Here is a 19,410-nt window from a genome sequence, read left to right as displayed (position 1 = left end):
AGGTTTCATTTTGGTCACCGTTTGTAAATCACCCTGTATATATAAAAAAATAAACAACTGGTCAAAAAAGAAATTGGGAAGAATCCCTCTTGGGAAGAAGAGTTTAAAAGTAAGATTTAATAATAAAATAATTAGATATCAAAACAAAAAACAAACAAGAATAGAAAAAGCTTTTAGATGATATATGTATAAATATACAGGGTCAAAAACCTTTGTGAGGGTCAGCTATTATGTATTTACGCATATATAAATTAGTATTATCGAGATTAATTGAAGTCACAGCTTTTTAGAGGAATACTCAGTGGCGGCTCCTGAAGGAAAAATTTAGATACAAATATTTGAAAAAAAAATTAAATATAATTAGGCAGTTTTATTTTAAATACTATTGACATAAAGAGGAAATAGATTCAACATTACTTTTTATAGTGAAGTCCATTCGTCTGCTTTTGTCTAAAACGAACTTTTTAATTAATGTTGCCATTAAAGTTTGTTATTTCTCGCACCATTGTTGTTTCAATTACTGTTAATCTGTCTTTACAATTAATTTAAAATTTTACAATATTTAAGAAAACACAAGAAGCAATTACGTAGGTACGAAAATTTTACCGCATACGTAAAAAATTACGTTTAATAATAAAATAAGCCGTGAATAATTAGGTACTATTTGGTTACGGCCGTACTAAACAGTGCCCAAACTGCATAGTAAATATGCGCTACTTCCACTCCGACTTTCGCGTTGGTAACCATGACCACCGCTGTAAACACTGCAGATGTAGGAGCTTGCTACGCGGAGCCCAAGTATTCAGAGATTTTCAAACGAATTTTGCAAGTCGAGTTAAATTGACTATATATTGCAAATTTAAAGCCCGCCCTCTTAAATTCTTGTCTACGCCATTTTTGAGTGCGCTTATCAGTGTTGCCTATTGGATTTAAACTAACTATTTGAAACCAATGGAGTGGCAGAGAGCGAAATAACGTATTGCTTTTCTATGACTTTGCGACATGTTCTTTTAAAGTTACAGAACATAAAAAAAATTTCGAGTTTTTTTTTAAATAATAGTTTTTTGCATGATTGATTAAATATTAACTAATATTCGTATGTGAATAGGCATACTTGACTAATTGTAAGTAAAATTAATTTATATCTATAAATAATTATTTTTGATGTTTTTTAATATGTACACAATAATAAATTTATATATAAAAAAAATTACCAATTTGATAAATTTGCAATATTTTAAAAGAATATATTAAGTTGTTAATAAAAATGTAGGTATTTATAACCATTTTTGTAAAGCATGAACATCGGCCTAGTTTAGGTGAACAACGTAATATTATTCCACCTGATGAGATACGACAACAGAGCGCTAACAACGTTAATTTGGCGAAACAAAAATGGCCAAATAGATTACTACTTCATTTCATTACATTTGAACGGTGTATTTGTATGTCTTCTGTGTGAGGAATACGATATTTGACAACAATACATGCAGTGTAGATCCCAAATGTTGTTTGAAGTTACACTAGCTACTCTAGTCCCGGGGTACGAAAATTATATCTTAGAAAAGGTAAAAAATAATCAGTTTTCACTAATGATATGCGTTTGTAAAAGTTAAACATAGGCGGGTATGTAGAATATAAAAAAATAGCAATTTTAATACCTAAATATTTAGGTTTTTTTGTTTCTATTATTATTCTCATCGCGATCTAAGACGGTGCTGATATCTTCCTAATCTTCGACTTAACCTGCTCGTTAAAGATATTCTGCTTCTTCTCCCGATCAAATAGGTCAAGATTAATCGTGAATGCTTCTTTAACCACACTTCTCTTTGTGTCTGTACCACTATTATCCTTAAGTGGTATATTCAACCAATCCTTCACTCGATTTGGCAAAGAAATGAATAAACTTCTTACAGGCGGCGATAGAAGATCACCGTCAACGTCTTTATAGTTCGTAGGACCAGTTGCAAGAGATCCCAACACCCCTAGGATGAAAGTTATCAGAAAACCTATCGCAGAGTACCAGATGTAGGAAATTCGAAAGATAAAATATACTGGTTCTGACCTAAAAACGAATATTTGAATATTTCCGCAAGTATCATTCATAGAGTCGTATCTTTATGCTTATACTTACACATTGGAAACTTCAGTAACTGTTTGATCATAACAGGGACATTTTTCGGTGCTCATAGGTTTGGTATCATCCTTCATAGTGCCGTTGGCAATGGAAATTTGTTGGCCAATGCACATTAGTGTCACAAGAGCTACAGCTACTAGGCTTCCAAAGATGGCACCCTATGGAAAGTAACAAGATAGTAGGGCGGGAGTATGGTTTAAGAAAGAAGTACTGACCCTTGAATTAGCCCACGGAAAAAACATTCCTAACGAGAATAATCCTAAAGTTACTCCACCAGCTATTCCATTGAAGCTTATAGCTACCTGCATCACACTGCCCAATTGAGCGACGATAAACACCTAAAAGTTAATTGAAAAAAACCTATAATGTTTATGTACCACAAATAGTTATTTACACCATAAAGGGGGTAAGTATTATTTACCAGTCGAGGATAATTTTGCGCTTTGACATTCGAAATCTTGCATAGTTGCCTTGGTTGTTTGGATTTTGTCGCTTCTAAGGAGTTTATAAACAAAACTACATACAAGATACAATTTTGCTGGTTTTGAATTATTATTTCTAAATGAGTGATTTTCAAATAGAAAGTGTAGCAAATTCTGCCTTCGAATATTTATTGCCCGAGAAGTCGAAAGTGCGCTACAGACGAGCATATAGAAATTTCAAAGAATGGAATACTCAATGATTAAGACAACTATTTTCATAGAGGAAAACGTGGATATATCAAAATATCCCAAGCTGAGAGCATTTTTGAAACGTAAGAATGACGACTATACACCTAAAAAGTCAAACTGTCTCATCCGGCTCGAAGGACCATGAAATGTCTCATCCGGCTCGAAGGACCATGAAATGTCTCTTGTTTCGGAGATCTTGGAAATAAAACTGTTGTTTTTACAAAAGAAGTCGACGATTTTCTCGTTCAGGCACCCGATAAAACATATGTATTCGCTAATGAACGTAGTGACGGTCTTGCAGGAGTATAACCTTCTGATGAGTAATGCAAACTTACTTTGTACATCAATTTAAAAAGTTTCGATCATATTATTGTAGTTACAATTCCAGATTCTAAAAATGATATGTCAGTACGTTTAACAATTACTTCTCGTTTGGGTTCTGTTTATCACCCAGAAATTCTTAAGAAATATATCAAGATTACTTTGGAAATTAAAACTGAAATTTCACGCTTTTCTATCTAAGATTCCTAATAAGATTGCACAGTTTTTGAAACTAGAACATCCTGAAACATATACAGGCCATTCATTCCGAAGAACATCGGCAACGTTACTGGCTAATACAGGAGTTGATGTATTAGCAGTCAAGAGGCATGGTGGGTGGAAATCAGCCACAACTGCAGAAAGTTATGTTGCTGACAGTTTAAGTAACAAAAATGAAATAACCACTACTACTAATCCCAACAAATTAGTAGTACAGATTTTACTACAATAATTATTGTATTTCTGCTCTTAACAGACGTATCAGCTACGTACCAAGCCAAAGCTGATAGCTCCATAAGCTATCGACAACACTTTTGCAACCAGAGCTCCTTTCCTGTCAGGCAAATGCACACCAAAAGCAGTCCCGAGGAAATCCTGCATCGTAACAGCTGCCAAACTGTTCAGAGCTGACGCGACAGTTCTGAATTATAAAACCTAGTGTTAATAATTAATTAAAAAACTTTCTAATATTCAACGTACCCCAAACTAGCAGCGAACATACCAGCGACAAAGAAACCTGTCAGTCCCTTGAAATGCCCCATGATGGTAATGATGTACAATGGAAGTATTTCATCGGAAGCGTTTATCTCTTTGGAGGTGATGGGGTCGCAGGTTTTGTAGTGGGCTACCAGTATCATACCAGTGTAGAAGTTGATGGTATAGATAAGGATAAGACCCCCGCAAGATACCCACAGAGCCCTTGAATGAAAATATGTTATTTGGTGTTTGAAATAAAGTTATTTTAGATTCGTACTTTCTTACTTGGGAGATTCGCTCAACCGAAAGGTATTTTTGAATGGAGGCTTGATTGGAGCAAAACATGGTCATCCAATAAAAGGTCCCACCCACCACTACCGACCAAAAACTGTGGCGGATGGTTAGGCTTGGATTAAAACTGAAATCGGAAGGTAGATTAACAAAGTATGAAATTTACGATTTTTCTGTCAAAATGTAGTTACTATACTTACTTGAATAGTTCTAATCTGTCAGTATAGTAGCTTTGGGACCAGATTACGCCTTGATTTCCAAGAAATTGTTCGCCAAGGTACATTATCAACAGGATAGAACCCAGCAGAACGGCAGCTTGAAACGTATCAGCTATGATTACTGCTTTCATACCACCCTGACGCGTCATGGAAAACAAAACTTTTATTAGACAAGTGTTTCCAAAATATACCGCCAAAGCAGAAGGCAGGAAATGTCTCTGTAAACAGAAAATTTCCGATAAACAGTGTTTTGAAAATGCATGATAAAATGCACTGCCAAAAACACATTTTTTAAATTACTTCAAAATGGATGATCAAACTTATCACAGTTCCTTGGATTATTGTCAACTGCATTCATTTCTTAGCCGAGTAGTTTTCATTTCTTTCACAGTGGCAGAGATGCGCTGCTTTTTGTAAATAAAAATTTATTTGTGGAATTTTCAGTAAACAATAAGCACGTTTTTATGTATGAGCATCTTAAAAGACATAAAAAAGTGCTAAATATCGATAATTGTTTTCAAGAACATAAGCAATAAACATTTTAATGTATTTTGAAAAATGAATTTCTTTAAATCAGTCAATAGATTGCTTTCAAATTTTACTTAATTCCAGTTGAAATAAACAAATTAGTAAGAAAATTGAAAAAGAAGTGCATTTTTTTTAAATTGATATAATGTACCAGTAAAGCTTAAAAGCACTTTTAATTATCGAAATCCGTGAAATTTCATTGCCGAATTTCTCGGAAACAGAAACCATGCGGATTTTGTGTCATAGTTAGTTAAACCCTCGCTGCGTGGTGTGAGTATTCGGAAAACATAATGTTGCGGAGCTTGACTGATGAATAAATACAATGGAGATTTCTGTACAAATGAAATATTTTTTGAAAAAATATCCTTATTATAAATCAATCTATTTGCCCAAATCATATAAATCTTTCTAATATTGCAACTTTTTATATTTTAATTTTTTTAAATTATTTCAATTTTACCACACTATTTTCATCATAGAAAACTTTCTACTTAAAATGACATTTCCTGTCTATTGTTTCAGTTGAAATATATCTTAAAAACACTCCGCGAATTTAGAATAACTATATTTTAATAAACACTGCTTTAAAATCTCGTTTAAATTGTTACACACTTACCTGAGATGCATAAAATATGCATACTGCATACACAGCAGTTACAGCCAAATAGACATTTAATCCAGTAACTGAAAATAAATAAATAAATAAATAAATTTCATGACATTTGTTCGGTAACGAATAAACATGTATGTATACAGGGTGTTAATTAAGTATGTACAATAAATTCAACAGACGATTATTTGAGTGATTTTAAGATAAAAAGTTCGTATAAACATTGGTTTTTTGGTATAGGAAGTTTTTAAATATGTCACTGTTGCTAATATTTTACTATCTGCTTGAGGTCGCTAGCCATTACCTCTCCAAGTGACATTTTATCCCTTAATTTTTTTGATGCTAAGTTTTTTACCGCATATGTCGTATTTTATTATACAAAATTTCATTTATACATAAAAGAGGTACTCTCTAATTTGACTGTCCCAAACTCAACAAACTTTTATATTTCAATGTACAGGGTGTTCTTAAACGAATGACCATTCTTCAAAGGTAGCTTCTTTAGATTAAAATGAAAATATTTCTATTAATTTTACTTACCTTGGTGCAATTTTGTTTCATTAAAAAGTTATGTCTTTAAAGGTTTGAAATTAAAAAAAATCGAAAGCCTGTAACTTTTTAAAGATCAGTTTTCTAACGCTTACCGCTACTAAGGGCCAACGCAGGAGCATACACAGCAACACTAGTGTACAGGACCATTTGAAAGATGTACAAACCGCTAGCCAGATACCTTGTCTTCGGACTGAATCGCATGGATAAGTATTCGTATGAACTTGTCAACCTCAAATTCATGAAGACGGGTAAGTACAGCTTAGACGTTAAGGGCACCACCAGGATAAAGGGGATGCAGATCATCCAGAACTGAGAACCATGTGTGTACATCTCAGCGGGGTTGCCAAGCAATTCCACCGCGGTAACAAAACTGAAAAATATTGCGTTAAAAGTCAGTGGATTCACCTTTATTTTTTCACAGGGAATTACCCCATGAATTTTTCCACTTATTTACATATACCCTGTATATTTCTAAGTGTTCATTCAAATATATTTTGTCAAGTTTTTCCATGCACTAGTATTTTAAGAAAGGTGTTTAAGTAATTAGATTAAATAATATTCTGTCTCTGTGTATTCCACTTTATTTAGGTATATTCCAGTAGCGGCTCGTGACTTTGTGAATAGCTGAGGTTCGTGGCTTTTTTACCTGGTGGGCAAGAAAGAAAAGAAAAAGTGCCGCAGGAAAAACAATTTAAATTTTCAAGGTCAATAAACCAAATGCATCTGGAAATTTTTAGTTGCACTTACAATTTTATAGAAAAACTGATGTTCGCGAACAGGATTTTCATTAAGATTTTATAAAAAATAATAAGCAACTATTTGGATATTTTATTAATCCGCTCTCAAATAAAAAATAGGAATAAATTTCCACGTCATTTTTATTATAGAGATCTTCGACAATAGCCCTACTATAACCGTAAATTAAAAAATTATGTTATTAATAATAATATCAGAACTTTAAAAAATGTATTTACAATAAAATTAAGTAACAGAAAACATACAGTGATATATTTACCTAATAACATAGCCACACACAAAAAAAATTTTCTGTACTTTTCATGCGACATATTATATCCGTAGTATTTTTAGCTCCTGATCACGAATCCGGTGTCAGAATTGATCTATCACATCACAGGAATTTTCTAACCTCAAAAAACAGGTCAAAAATAGGAAAAATTTACAAAAAAGTCCTAGGAAAAATACAAAAAATATTTTCTTCTATATTCAAATGTTCATTATTTTACGGAGGTTTTCGGGGTCGCTGATCACGGATCCGAGGTCAATTTTGCAAAATTCCAGATGGCGGTTTCAAGATGGCCGATTAAATTTTCAAAAAATAACACATTCGCGCCAACTTTGGTATACGGAGGTTTTCGGGGTAATTGAATACGAATCCGAGATCAGAATTACAAAATTCGTTTTTAAAAATTTAATCAATTACCCATGTACTTTATTACCTGAAATTAGGCAAAAAACTCGTGAATAGATCTTTTACAGAAAAATATAGCCGAAGTAAAGAAGGTTAAAACATGATTGGGTACCTACTCGGGTTATAAAGGAAACAATAATATTGCAAAATGAATGTCGCAATTCTGACCTCGAATTCGTAATCAGCGACCCTAAAAACCCTCGTGTACCAAATTTGACTCGAATGTGTTATTTTTTGAAAATTTGGTCGACCATCTTGGATCCGCCATTTTGAATTTTGCTAAATTGACCTCGGATCCGTGATCAGCAATCCCGAAAACTCCCGTATATCAAATTTGGCGCGAATCTGTTATTTTTTTAAACACGTTTGGATTTTGAAGTAATAAAAACAAATTCGTAGTCGAAGGACAATCTAGGAACGGTACAAAATTATAAACTTTACACGCTAATTTACACTCAATTTACACGCACATTTTTACACGCTAATGTATTTAAAATAAACCCTTGCGTCAAAAGCATCGGCCAAGGGTTGTTTTTATGAAAGTAGTTTTACCTAACCAAAAATTTCACACTGAAAAAAGCAAGACAATAAAAAGTACAAAATACATATCACTATACAATATACATAGGATATGTATGCCGTCGTCGACGATTCGAAAATCAATTTTCGTTCAATCCAATATACCGGGTTTTAAATTGTTGAAGTGACAAAGGGGAGAATCCGCTCAGTAAAATATGTAAAAAGTTCATATTATAAGCATGGGTCCGCAAGTGCTTCGTTTCCGATATACAGGGTGTTAATTTTTTTAAAAATTACATTAAAAAAAGCGCTTTTGCCGATTTGAATGAAATTTTTATGTTTATTAAAACAATTATCATACATCAACTGGACCAATTAGATTTGATCCAGAATTTTCAGTGGCGTACCCAGCGAGCAAGTCGTTATTTTTTTGTAGACAGAAGAGACACAAATGTACTATTTTTAATGGGTTTAACTGATGAATATTACATGTAACCGCAAAAAACCTACAGGGAGATATTTTTTTCTACAAAAAAAACTTGCTCGCTGGGTACGCCCCTGAAAACTCTGGATCAAATCTAATTGGTCCAGTGGATGTACCTATGATAATTGTACCGTAAAAATTTCATTCAAATCGGCGTTTTTTTAAACTCAATTTAAAAAAGAATTAACACCCTGTATCTCAGAAACGAAGCACTTACGGACTTTTTTACATAGTATTCTGCAGAGCGGAATCTCTTCTAGGCTTTTGCCACTTCAACTCTGAAACACCCTGTATATGTAAAATATACAGTGATGTGTATTTCGTATTTTCTATTTATTTGCTTATTTCAATTGTGAGATTTTTGATTAGCAAAACCATTTTCATAAAAAATAACTCTTGTCTGATCGATTGGGCCCAAGGGTTTGTTTCATTAACGTTTTATTTTTTTCACGCTAAGAAAAATAGGAAAAATACACAAATAAATGTTTGTATTATATCTAGATGTGATTTGCGGAAAAATCTTGATGATAAACGTACTCACCTTGCTGCCAGTGACATGGCCATCGGAAACGTGCCCATAGTGCTGCCCCCAAGTAAAAAATCTTCGCTATTTTCGTGTTTGGGTCCGAAGAACCCATAAAAAATTCCAATTCCGCAGGAAACGACTAGCATCGTTGCAAGGACTATATAATCTACCCACGAAAAGGCGTTTCTGTTTCTGGTTTTTAACTGAGCATTTTCGCAAATTGCTGAAAAAAACAACAACAGGAAAAATATATAAAAATTAATTTAGTAATGGATTTTGCTTACATTCTTCCGTATTGGATATATTGAAATCTTGAGCAGATACTAAGTAATAATCGAAGTGAAAGAGACAAACTACCACTAAAATAACCATCAGTCTTGAATAAGGGATGTTCCCTTTAAAGGTAGCCATGCTAGAAGTGCACCTAAAAATAATACAATTGGTTAATAAAATTAGAAACATTATTAAAAAATGCTAATTTACCTATTTTCAGTTTGCATGAAATACTTCAAATGAGAACTTAAATCTTTTAAATGTCGTATCTTCAAAGAAGAGCTTACCAACTCTTTTTTGAGAAATAAGTAAGAAAGACACGAATTTTCGAAAGGTTACTAAAAAATAATCAACTTCCGGACCTAAGGTTTAATCTCACGAGCAAGTGTTAGATTTTATTTGATTTGAGAACATCGTTTTTTAAAAATATTCATTTATTCCAGTTCTAAAAATATTTTCCTTAAGAATTTTTGTATAAACACTACTTACTAAAATGCACAATTATGGTAGTGTAGAAAATATCTCGGAGTTAGTTTTAAACTGTATTTGGATGGTTGGAGGGACTTCTTTAATTCACTGACTGACGAAGGCAGTGCCACAAAACCACACTCAACAGTCATTAACAGTAGATCATACACTTAATAAAAATGGACTATCGTTTTCAACTGCAAGCTGCACAAATAAATACTTTTCTTAATTAGTCTTGGAAAATGGCTAGGAGGGGGAGCTTGTAGATGGGGAAGAACTACTTCAAGGGAATTTGGAAGTTGAAAGATTCCTAATTCCTCATATTTTTCTGATCAAAGCCTTTTAGTTACTACTTATTTATGAGTAGTAAAGTTATGCATATTTGCACAGTTTTTTATGAATATTTTCAATTAAATTTTACAACTTAGCTCTACAGGGTGTTTATTAAGTACTTGTACAAACTTTAAAGAGTGGATCTTTGACTAATTTTAAGATAAAAAGTTCATATTAAAAACCTGCCGCAACGGCTTGGTTCTTGAGATACAGAGGATGCAAAAAATTTTTTTTCTTTGGTATTTTGATTATGTTTGTTCAATAACATGGCAATTTGACGACATTTGGAAAACTGGGAATACTGATGATGAGTACCTCAAATATTTACTTAGTTTTTTATTTAATGTTAGAGGGCGCCACGTACATGTATTTAAATAACCATAATTTTTTTGTGTAGCACTGTATGTCATTTTTGACTAAACATACCTATTCCCCATTCAATTTTACGTAAAAACGGTACTCTTATTATCTGTCGCTGTTAAAGTTAAACCTGCGTTGGAATTTTTTAAGTTGAATCATTAAGAGTTTTTGAAAAATAAGTTTTTTTTTGTTTGTATCGCGATGTGACAAACTTAGATCATTTACAAGACTAAGACTAAACTACTTCTACAAATAAGTTAATAACATTTACAATAATTGCTGAGACAAAAAATTTTTTTGGACACTGTATCTCAAGAACTAAGCCGTTACAGACCTAAGTTCATATGAACATTTTATCTTCAAATTAATTAAAGATTCACCCTTTAAAGTTTGTACAAGTACTTAATAAACACCTTGTATAAGGTATTAACAAAAATCTTCATTATACAGGGTGATTCACAAATGGTGAAACCTCGTATTCTTTGGTGAATTTTAAGGGGAGTCTTTCCTATAAAGTTTTTATCTAGGACGCTCGTGATGTAACATAATCTCAAATACAGTTAAAAACCGTGTTTTTCACACTTTTAAGTTATGATATAAAACTTGACACTACAGAGAAATTCTGAGGAACAGATTCGGATTCAGCGCCTCAAAAACCATCGGACGAGTACAGTCAGAAAAATTCAGTTCAAATTGTATTAATTACTTAAAAACAGCGTTTCTTACCTACTTGTCGAACTGGTATTATGGCCGTAATGAATAAAAGTAAAATAAAATTGTCTCCTTATGTGTGACACTTTACCTTAGTATGTAGATATAACTTAAAAAAATTTCTCATTACGTAGTTTATATTAACAACAAGTGGCAATGGTTCAGGAATAACTCAAGGAACCATTAACGATGATATTCTAAAGTGTTACCGATAACATGAAATACCTACTTATATACAGAGTGTCCAAAATATACAAAATTACCTTATAGCATAGAAGGAAAACACCTTAAATGTTGTATAAATGAAATACACCATTAAATCAAATTAACCATACAAGACGAGTTGTTGTTACTGAGGACCTGTGGAAAAAAAATTAAAAAACGTTCTTCAAATGAACTAGGTACTAACTTTAACTAATTGAATATAAATCAATAAAATTCATACAAATCTATTCAGAAGTTGTATGGCTGCAATCTACTAATACGATATTAGTACAATTAGCTTAATTTTCTTGTTTTCTCAAAAAAAATCCATGAAGACAAATCTGGTGAAGGTCATAGCTAGTAGGATACATGGATCTCATACCATCAATCTGCAGATTTTTTTTAATTTGTTGAAACAGCACATCCTGTACGAGCTCATAGAATTGTTTGTACAGGGTTAGTCACTATAATCAGACAACTTATTGTGAGTTTATTTTTGAAATTACAAAAAAGTTGTTAATACAAAAGCTTTAGCTTTTTTTTGTGAATTTTTATAATACAGTATTAGAAAAAACAATTGAATAATGGAAATCACTCAATTAATTTTTTTTTTAATGGAATACTCTATATATTAGTGCATAGTTGACTTCGTTAAATTTTTATCTTTTCAAAAATATATAATATGTTACTGTTTGATTCAAGAATTTTCAACATATTTCAGTTTAAAACTATTTTTGAAGAAATAGGAAGAAAATTTAGGTCTGACGGATCCCAGTGGCTATGGACCAGGCACGCGGAACAAACAAATGACTTTGACAGAAGTTTCTTTATCATCATTAATTTATTTCCTACAACAAACTATTTTAACAAAGAAATAATGTTTAGTGAGAACGAAAAATTTGAAGCTATTCGTTTATTTCATGATAATAATAAAAATCATTCTAAACTTTAACAAGTCTTAATTTTTAACAGAATTTTAATATCTAATTAATAAAAACCAATAAAACACAAATGGTCATAGATGCTCAATGTGACCGCCATTATTATTGATGCACTTCGAATAATACTCATTAATTTTCAGAACTGCATTTAAAATTCACTTAAATTTTGTACTTTACACTAGTTTCCTTATAAACCTCGTTTTTAAGTAACCCCACAGAAAACTGTCCAAGGTGTAAGGTCTAGGCTAATTGAAGGCCATTGAATATTTCCTCCATTACCAATCCACAAATCAAACCTATTATTTAAATAATTTCGTACTGCTCTGGTTCTATGAGGAGGCTTGGTGCCGAAATAAATTGGTATAGTCGATCAGCGGCAAGTCTTCCAATTTGTTTTCTATTTGATTTTCAAGAAAATGCAGATATCTTTCCCCAGTCAAAGTACCTTATAAAACCCTATAAAATGACAGCTGTTGTAAANGCTCTGGTTCTATGAGGAGGCTTGGTGCCGAAATAAATTGGTATAGTCGATCAGCGGCAAGTCTTCCAATTTGTTTTCTATTTGATTTTCAAGAAAATGCAGATATCTTTCCCCAGTCAAAGTACCTTATAAAACCCTATAAAATGACAGCTGTTGTAAAAGTCGCTTCATCAGTCCATAAAATCTTTTCAAAATAGTTTAGGTCGCCATTTTTCAAGCGCAACATTTCTCTGAAGTACTGTAATCGCTGAATTTTTTTTATTTTGGGTGAGTTTTTGATCCGGCATAGTTTTATAGGGGCGGCATTTATATTTATGTAGGTAACGTTCTAATAATTTCAATTTGGCTTAGTTCTAACTACCTTGAAGCATTTACTGTGGACTCTTGTGACCTTTGAAGGAATCCTCCTTCCCTCCTGTTTTTTCAAAAATAGTTTTAAACTGAAATATTTCGAAAATACCTGAATCAAACAGTAACATATTATAAATTTTTGAAAAGAGAAAAATTGATAAAACTTTTCATTTTCTACATACCGTTCTTGAATTCAAAAAGGGACAATATTTTCATACCCTTTTATAATTTAGATGTTATCTGAATATGAAATACCTAGAAATATAGCTATTGGGTGTAAATATCTATTTCAACTCCTATGTTTTTTCGCTTTTACCAGGTCTACGTTATAATAACTATCAACAACACTGTGAATAAAATGTGAGGTTTGGTCATAGAAAAAGGTTTGGTAAGTGGGTATATTTTATTGAAAAGAGTATAGACATATAAATTCACAAAAAATAAAACTTACTTAAACAAGGCAACTTTTAGAATAATTTCACCCAAATGGACTGGTGGAAAAATGGGAACCTCTTAATAATTTTCTGATTTTATTCATGTTTAAAATTGGCTCGTCACAACCTACAACATAAATTGATTATTATTTAGCATTATTAGTAGGTGTAATAACGAATAAAGACATGCTCGATATAAAAATACTGGGAAAGTAAAGTGAAATAGGTACATAATAAGAAATTTTAATACTAGGTATTCTTTCTGTATCTGCAGTGAGAGAAGGAAAACAGGAAAGCTGTAATATGTAAACAAATCCATAAACAATCTATTTTATATTTCCAAAACAAGTTTTATGATTTGACCGCAAAATATATAACCTACTGTAGATATGAGGTATTTAAAAAGTAAGTACCTAGTGCAGTAAATTAGTTAAGTGGTTATTTTATGAACAGATAGTGAGTCACAATTGATTTTATTACACAAGTATTAATTAACTTCGAGGTATCGGAAATGATTTTATTACGAACCAGTTTAAATTAATCAAATACAATTAATTTAAAGACTTTTTAAATACTTCTGTAGCATGCTGTGTATATTATATTATTTTTCATATAATGTGCAGTGCAGTATACAGTGCACACAAAAAAAATATTAAATCAAGGATGGTATATTTATACCGTTCCAGTAAAATACCCTTAAGCTTTAAATACGACATACGAATTTTTAAATTTTTGTTGGATATGACAGTAAAATTATCAAAACTTACGCCATCACGTGTCCCCTTTGAAATGAAAATCGACGTCTTATTTTTTTTTAATTCCGATATTTTGCAGGTGGGAAGTTTTAACTGGAACACCTTGTATATACGCAAAGAAATATATTCTTGATACTAATATACCACAATTTAAACTAAATAAAGTTTCTTCAATTAAATGAACGTTTTCTTGATGGAAGAGATTTTACTTAGTTTAAAATTGTGGTATATTAGACAGTATTAAGAATATATTTCTATTAATATACCAATCTTGATTTAAGAATTTTTGTGCATGTGACTTGAAGATTGATGGATCTACATTGCCGTTCTAAATATGAATTAATATGCAGGATGTTCCATTTTATATAGTTCAATTTGTCGGGCTTTTTAGGAACATTCTTCTATTCAATAAGGTCATAAATACTTCTGATTTATAGCTACAACTCTCTTATATAGCATGTTTTTCTAAACTAATAAGAAAGTTAGTTAATCTCGAAAAATCCCATAAGATATTTGAATTTGACAGAACGTAGATAAATGTGCAAACCCAGAATATTATGTCAGCAAAACAATTGAACATCGATTTAAAAAGATATGGAAGAAAAATCAATTTTTGAAAAAAATGCGTTTAACTGGAATTGAATTTCATCAGTACTTATTTTTAACTAACACTGTATGTTTTGGTTGCATCAGATGGTTTTTTCAATAATGAATCCAGAAATATATAAAAGTCATACTTTTGATATTCTAACAAAATAAAAATTTTTACGTTTAAGACAGTTTTATAAATTTAGAAAAAACAATAATTAATTGTTAGATGTAAGATATTACATACCTAAAAGATGCATATTATGTTTTCTTTAAATATTAATTGTTTTAGTTTTGTATAAATATTTCTATTTTTTTCAAATATTAGCATATTATCTCTCTAACTATGGAAACAAACAGAAACAAACAAATTTAAATTGTTGCAATAATAATTAAAACGAAAAATCAGTACTTATAAGTTCAGAAGATGAAAACAGATAGATTTTCGAAACGTTTGCAACATTTTGAAATGGGCGATATATAGTGATGTGTTTTTCCTATTTTGGTAGGTATTTGCCTGCTTTTTTCAGTGTAAGTTTTTTATAAAAATACCCCTTGACTGCTCCTTTTGGCACAAGGGTTTATTGACCAATTTTTTAAATATTTTCCCAAGTACAAAATACCCAAAAAAAAAAAGATAATAGAATCTAATTTTAATTTATAAATGTTAAAATTCAAAATATATTTTAGGGTCAACATTTCTTAAATTTATGATTTTATAATTAAACAATTACATATTCTCATAAAAATTTGTATTTTCATTACCAGATCTCATTTGTTGATAACATAACCTCGAAATTAACAATTTGGAAGAATTGTGGTACGTTCTTTTGGATCCTGGATGAAGATGGTGTCCCATTTTGTTTTATTATTGTGATTGTCGCATCCTTAAACAGAGTCCACTTCTCATAACAACTAACAACTCATTTCGAGAAGAGTTCCTTTTTAAACCTGCAAAAATTAAAAGTTTAGATTACTTCAAATTATCAGTTTAGAGAAGGTATAACTAAAATACTTGGCCAAATTGTAATGACGGATTCTGCATCACAAATTAAAAAAAGTTAAAGAAAACGCTCCGTGTAAAAAAAAAATTATTCAAAAACTATTTTTTTTAAATCTAGTATGCTTTTAATTTTTGATTATTCAAAAATGTATGTGCACGGTAAAGTTTTTTTACACACAGGGAAGTAGCTTCGGGGGTGGATGTAGGCATTTTCGCTCTTATTTTTTTTCCAAGCTGCTTCAAATGTAACTCGCTTTTATGAAAAACTATTAATGGCTTTACCAAATGCTCCATGTTGCTGGAATATACCATTTTCAAGAAAAGTAATATACTATTAGGCCAAATCTAAATAATTATTGCTAAAAGTGTCAAAATATAAGATTATTATTCAAATAATCTAGTTAACTACGAATGAAATAAAATATTACTTATATAACTTCCCTCAACTGTGTTTTGTAACTTTTAAATCAACTATGTTTTCAATAAATTATTATCACATATCCAGAGAATGAATGAAATTGTATGGTTAGGAACTTTTTCTATTAATTTGGTTAAATATCCTACTTACACTGCATAAATGAACAAAAATTACAGTTAACGGTACATATTTTGTACAGATCAGAGTTGACATGAATATTAAGTAACTAGTCTAAAAACATTAAAAACAATAACAGCTTTTTTATTTTCTACTACTAGTGGAAATAAATAAAAATTACTACTTACTAGGTGTATATTTTTTCAGTTAAGGCTAACGTTTTATAAACAAGAAATTGCATATTTAGTAAGACAATGATAGAACAAGCAGTAACATATTTTTTTTTTTTTCATAAATAAACCTGTATAATAGATTTGAAGGAAATGGTTCACATTCTACTCTATCAATAGTGGTTTTTAAACAATAAGTTAAATTAATATGAAATTCATTCAAATTTAAAAGCGTCCCCGCATCCATGACTTCTAAATTGATCCCAATGAACGTTTGGAGCTGAGCAATTAAACATGTTATGTTATTGCTGGTAATACTTATAATAATCAGCTTTTTGGTTCTATCTAGTTTACACCAAGTCCGTATAGGTTATTTCTAGATATCCATTTACATTTTACAAACGTCTAACACGAAACCGCTTCCTTATCAGGAATTATGGGTAGAATTAATATTGTTATACAGGGTGTCTCACATTTAAATAGCAGGACTTCAGGAATCAGTAGAAGACCTCATTTTGAGTCTAAAAGTTCCTATATATATATGGGTCCTAAAACGCTTCGTTTCTGAGATACAGGGCGTTCAATTTTATTTTTGTTTTATTTATTTATTTTTTAACTAAATAACCGCTGACAAAAAAAATCATCATGTTGCGGCGAAAGACTTAGTATTTAAGGGCAAATAATTTGACACAGAAAATCATCGCATATTAGTTCCAGTGGTGGAGATAGAGGGGTCTCTATGCATATTTTTATAAAAAAAAGTATAGCCGATTTGATATTTTGCAAATGTTTTCGAAAAATATGAAAGAGCATTCAATTTTACCCAGAAAAGACCCTCTTGTCCAAAGTCGATAGGAGGTGGCGTTTTCAAGAAAAACCGNAAATTTTTTTTTCGTCAATTTAAACGTTATTTACAGTAAAAATGCGAGAAAACCTTAAAAAAATTTAGTGTTTAATCTCAAAAAACATAACCCTTTAATTTTTTTCAAAACTGCAACAAAGATTAGATTCACAGGGTTCTTCTGGGTATATCGAACAGTAAAAGTCATGCTTTAACATTAGTCATTTCGCGAATACTTCTAATTTAGCCGTCAATTTTCTAAAAAACTATAAATTGCCCTTTTCGACATAGAATGGAGAAACTCAAAATAGGCCGATTACAGAAATAAAAATACGTTGCAGATTATTTTTTGTCAAAATGTCAAAAAAAAAATGTCAAATTTCCACACATATTTCTTTTTTGTCATTGACGCCAGAGGTACAGATCTTAAGAGTTGAGGACACTACACATATGTTGGATATAAATTAATTATATTTGTTTTTGAACAAGTGACTATTTTCATAAAACAAAAAATAAAAAAAAATCCAAGTTTATTTCTACTCCATTCGTGAAGAAAATGTAAGTCTGAAAAGCAAATTTAAATATCGAAAATACACATGTATAATTACATTTGCAAGGTTCAGCATTTTTTGAATAATTGCGGATAAAACTGAATATATATGCACATAGTTTGAAAGTAAATACATAATTACAATTCCAATATAAATACGTAGATATGATTTGATAAACAAGTTTTTACATTTCAATATGGAAATTTCCCGGACTCGCTTAAAATCCACAATCAAAAAAATCATTAAACTTAGACAGGTGATGCTTCCAGTGAAAAAAAGGTACTGGGTTGTGGTAGTAAATTTAAACCCAAAAAAATTATCACATAAAGGACATCAATTTATTTCTCTGCTTTGACGAACATTTCTTCTATAATTTACTGTAACATTTTTGATAAAGTAAAATGGGAATATTCCACAGATTTGATATTTTCTGGTACTTCTGGTTTTATCATTTCCACCCTATTTTATTTGCGTTTGGGTAGTTTATTGCATATTTTTGAAAAAAAGTATTAAGTATCGTTTTGAATGTTCATTTTGACATTTAATTTAAAATAATACTTCTACCTTTTTTCTTCTCATTCTTCCATGGCACCATATGCTTGGTCAAAAACTGAATAATTTCCATTTTCACAAAAATTCACCGAACTGTCTACTAGTTTTTCTACTGCCGTCAAAAGGTTTCACTTCACAATTTATCAACTTTGCAAACCGGGATAATTCCTTCGATGTCCTTTATGGACGGCATCGTACAAGAAATGCATGGGTTTCTCTTCCGAGAATCAAAGTGATGGCCGGGTCCAGTATTTTCCTGTTTATTGCCAGTAAATCTTGCGATATCGACATTTTATTGGACATTAGCAGAATCTGGGCACCAAGGAATCGCATGGAAGGCTAGTCCAGTATTTATGGTTGTCCCACTTTCTTTTTGGACGGATTTTATTAACCATTGCGTCACTATTGTAATCTTCATGTAAACGATTTATTAGAAGCAGTATTTGGCAGTTTCCATTATTTTTTTAAAATGAAAGTAACACTGATCCGCCATTTTTCGCTGCGGCTCCATGTAACATTTTTAAAAATTGCCATTTTATAAACGTTTTACAAATAGGGACTAAATATTCTAAAATTTCTAAACCGTCTTAATTTTCAAAGCAGTACAATTTATGAGGAAGTATACAGGGTGTTGCAGAAATGTGTACAAAAAATTTTAGGGTGATAAAACAAAAAAAAAAGTAAGTTTAATTTTTCCTGAGGATCAAACACGTATCGTCTCTTGTTTTTGAGATAGATGGGCATAAAAATGATTTTTTGATATTTAATTTCTGTCAAATCTCTTCCAAAAACAGTGTATTGAAACTTACGATTTAGATCAATTTACATCAGCATAATTTTGCTTCCTAAAATGTTGCAGGCCTATAAAAAAATGCAC

General features: G+C 31.1%; 1 protein-coding gene and 1 long non-coding RNA gene across 3 annotated transcripts; both read right to left on the bottom strand.

The window, feature by feature from the left end:
• Window positions 1-1,245: 1,245 nt before the first annotated feature.
• LOC108909418 (sodium-coupled monocarboxylate transporter 1-like) lies at window positions 1,246-11,226 on the bottom strand. 2 transcript variants are annotated; one of them, XM_018713751.1, is made up of 13 exons: window positions 11,143-11,226; window positions 9,745-9,927; window positions 9,267-9,406; window positions 8,998-9,205; window positions 6,117-6,394; window positions 5,479-5,546; window positions 4,317-4,471; window positions 4,103-4,243; window positions 3,829-4,047; window positions 3,622-3,769; window positions 2,353-2,475; window positions 2,135-2,295; window positions 1,246-2,065 (listed from the first exon to the last, which is right to left on the bottom strand). In XM_018713751.1, exons 3-13 carry the CDS (start codon window positions 9,391-9,393, stop codon window positions 1,708-1,710), a joined length of 1,986 nt encoding a protein of 661 aa, XP_018569267.1. In that variant the 5' UTR covers window positions 9,394-9,406; window positions 9,745-9,927; window positions 11,143-11,226; the 3' UTR covers window positions 1,246-1,707. The 2 variants fall into 2 exon arrangements, with proteins under 2 accessions (XP_018569267.1, XP_018569266.1); XM_018713750.1 differs by lacking the exons at window positions 9,745-9,927; window positions 11,143-11,226 and adding an exon at window positions 9,466-9,541.
• Window positions 11,227-13,632: 2,406 nt separating this feature from the next.
• Window positions 13,633-18,768, bottom strand: LOC108909422. Its single transcript, XR_001964418.2, has 3 exons — window positions 18,546-18,768; window positions 15,647-15,832; window positions 13,633-13,665 (listed from the first exon to the last, which is right to left on the bottom strand). It is a non-coding gene; the product is annotated as an uncharacterized LOC108909422 (long non-coding RNA).
• Window positions 18,769-19,410: the final 642 nt, after the last annotated feature.

Source organism: Anoplophora glabripennis, unplaced genomic scaffold (assembly GCF_000390285.2).
Source record: "Anoplophora glabripennis isolate ALB-LARVAE unplaced genomic scaffold, Agla_2.0 scaffold337, whole genome shotgun sequence".
Classification (NCBI taxonomy): domain Eukaryota; kingdom Metazoa; phylum Arthropoda; class Insecta; order Coleoptera; family Cerambycidae; genus Anoplophora; species Anoplophora glabripennis.
Note: the sequence above shows the minus strand (reverse complement) of the source record. Positions and strands in the feature narration are given on the sequence as shown.

Bases quoted from the DNA above. Each gene is read 5' to 3' on its own strand.
- LOC108909418 (XM_018713750.1), bottom strand. The intron at 4,244-4,316 runs GTAAGTATAGTA...TTCCGATTTCAG, and splicing joins GACAGATTAGAACTATTCAA to TTTTAATCCAAGCCTAACCA. The intron at 2,066-2,134 runs GTAAGTATAAGC...ATTCGTTTTTAG, and splicing joins GTTACTGAAGTTTCCAATGT to GTCAGAACCAGTATATTTTA.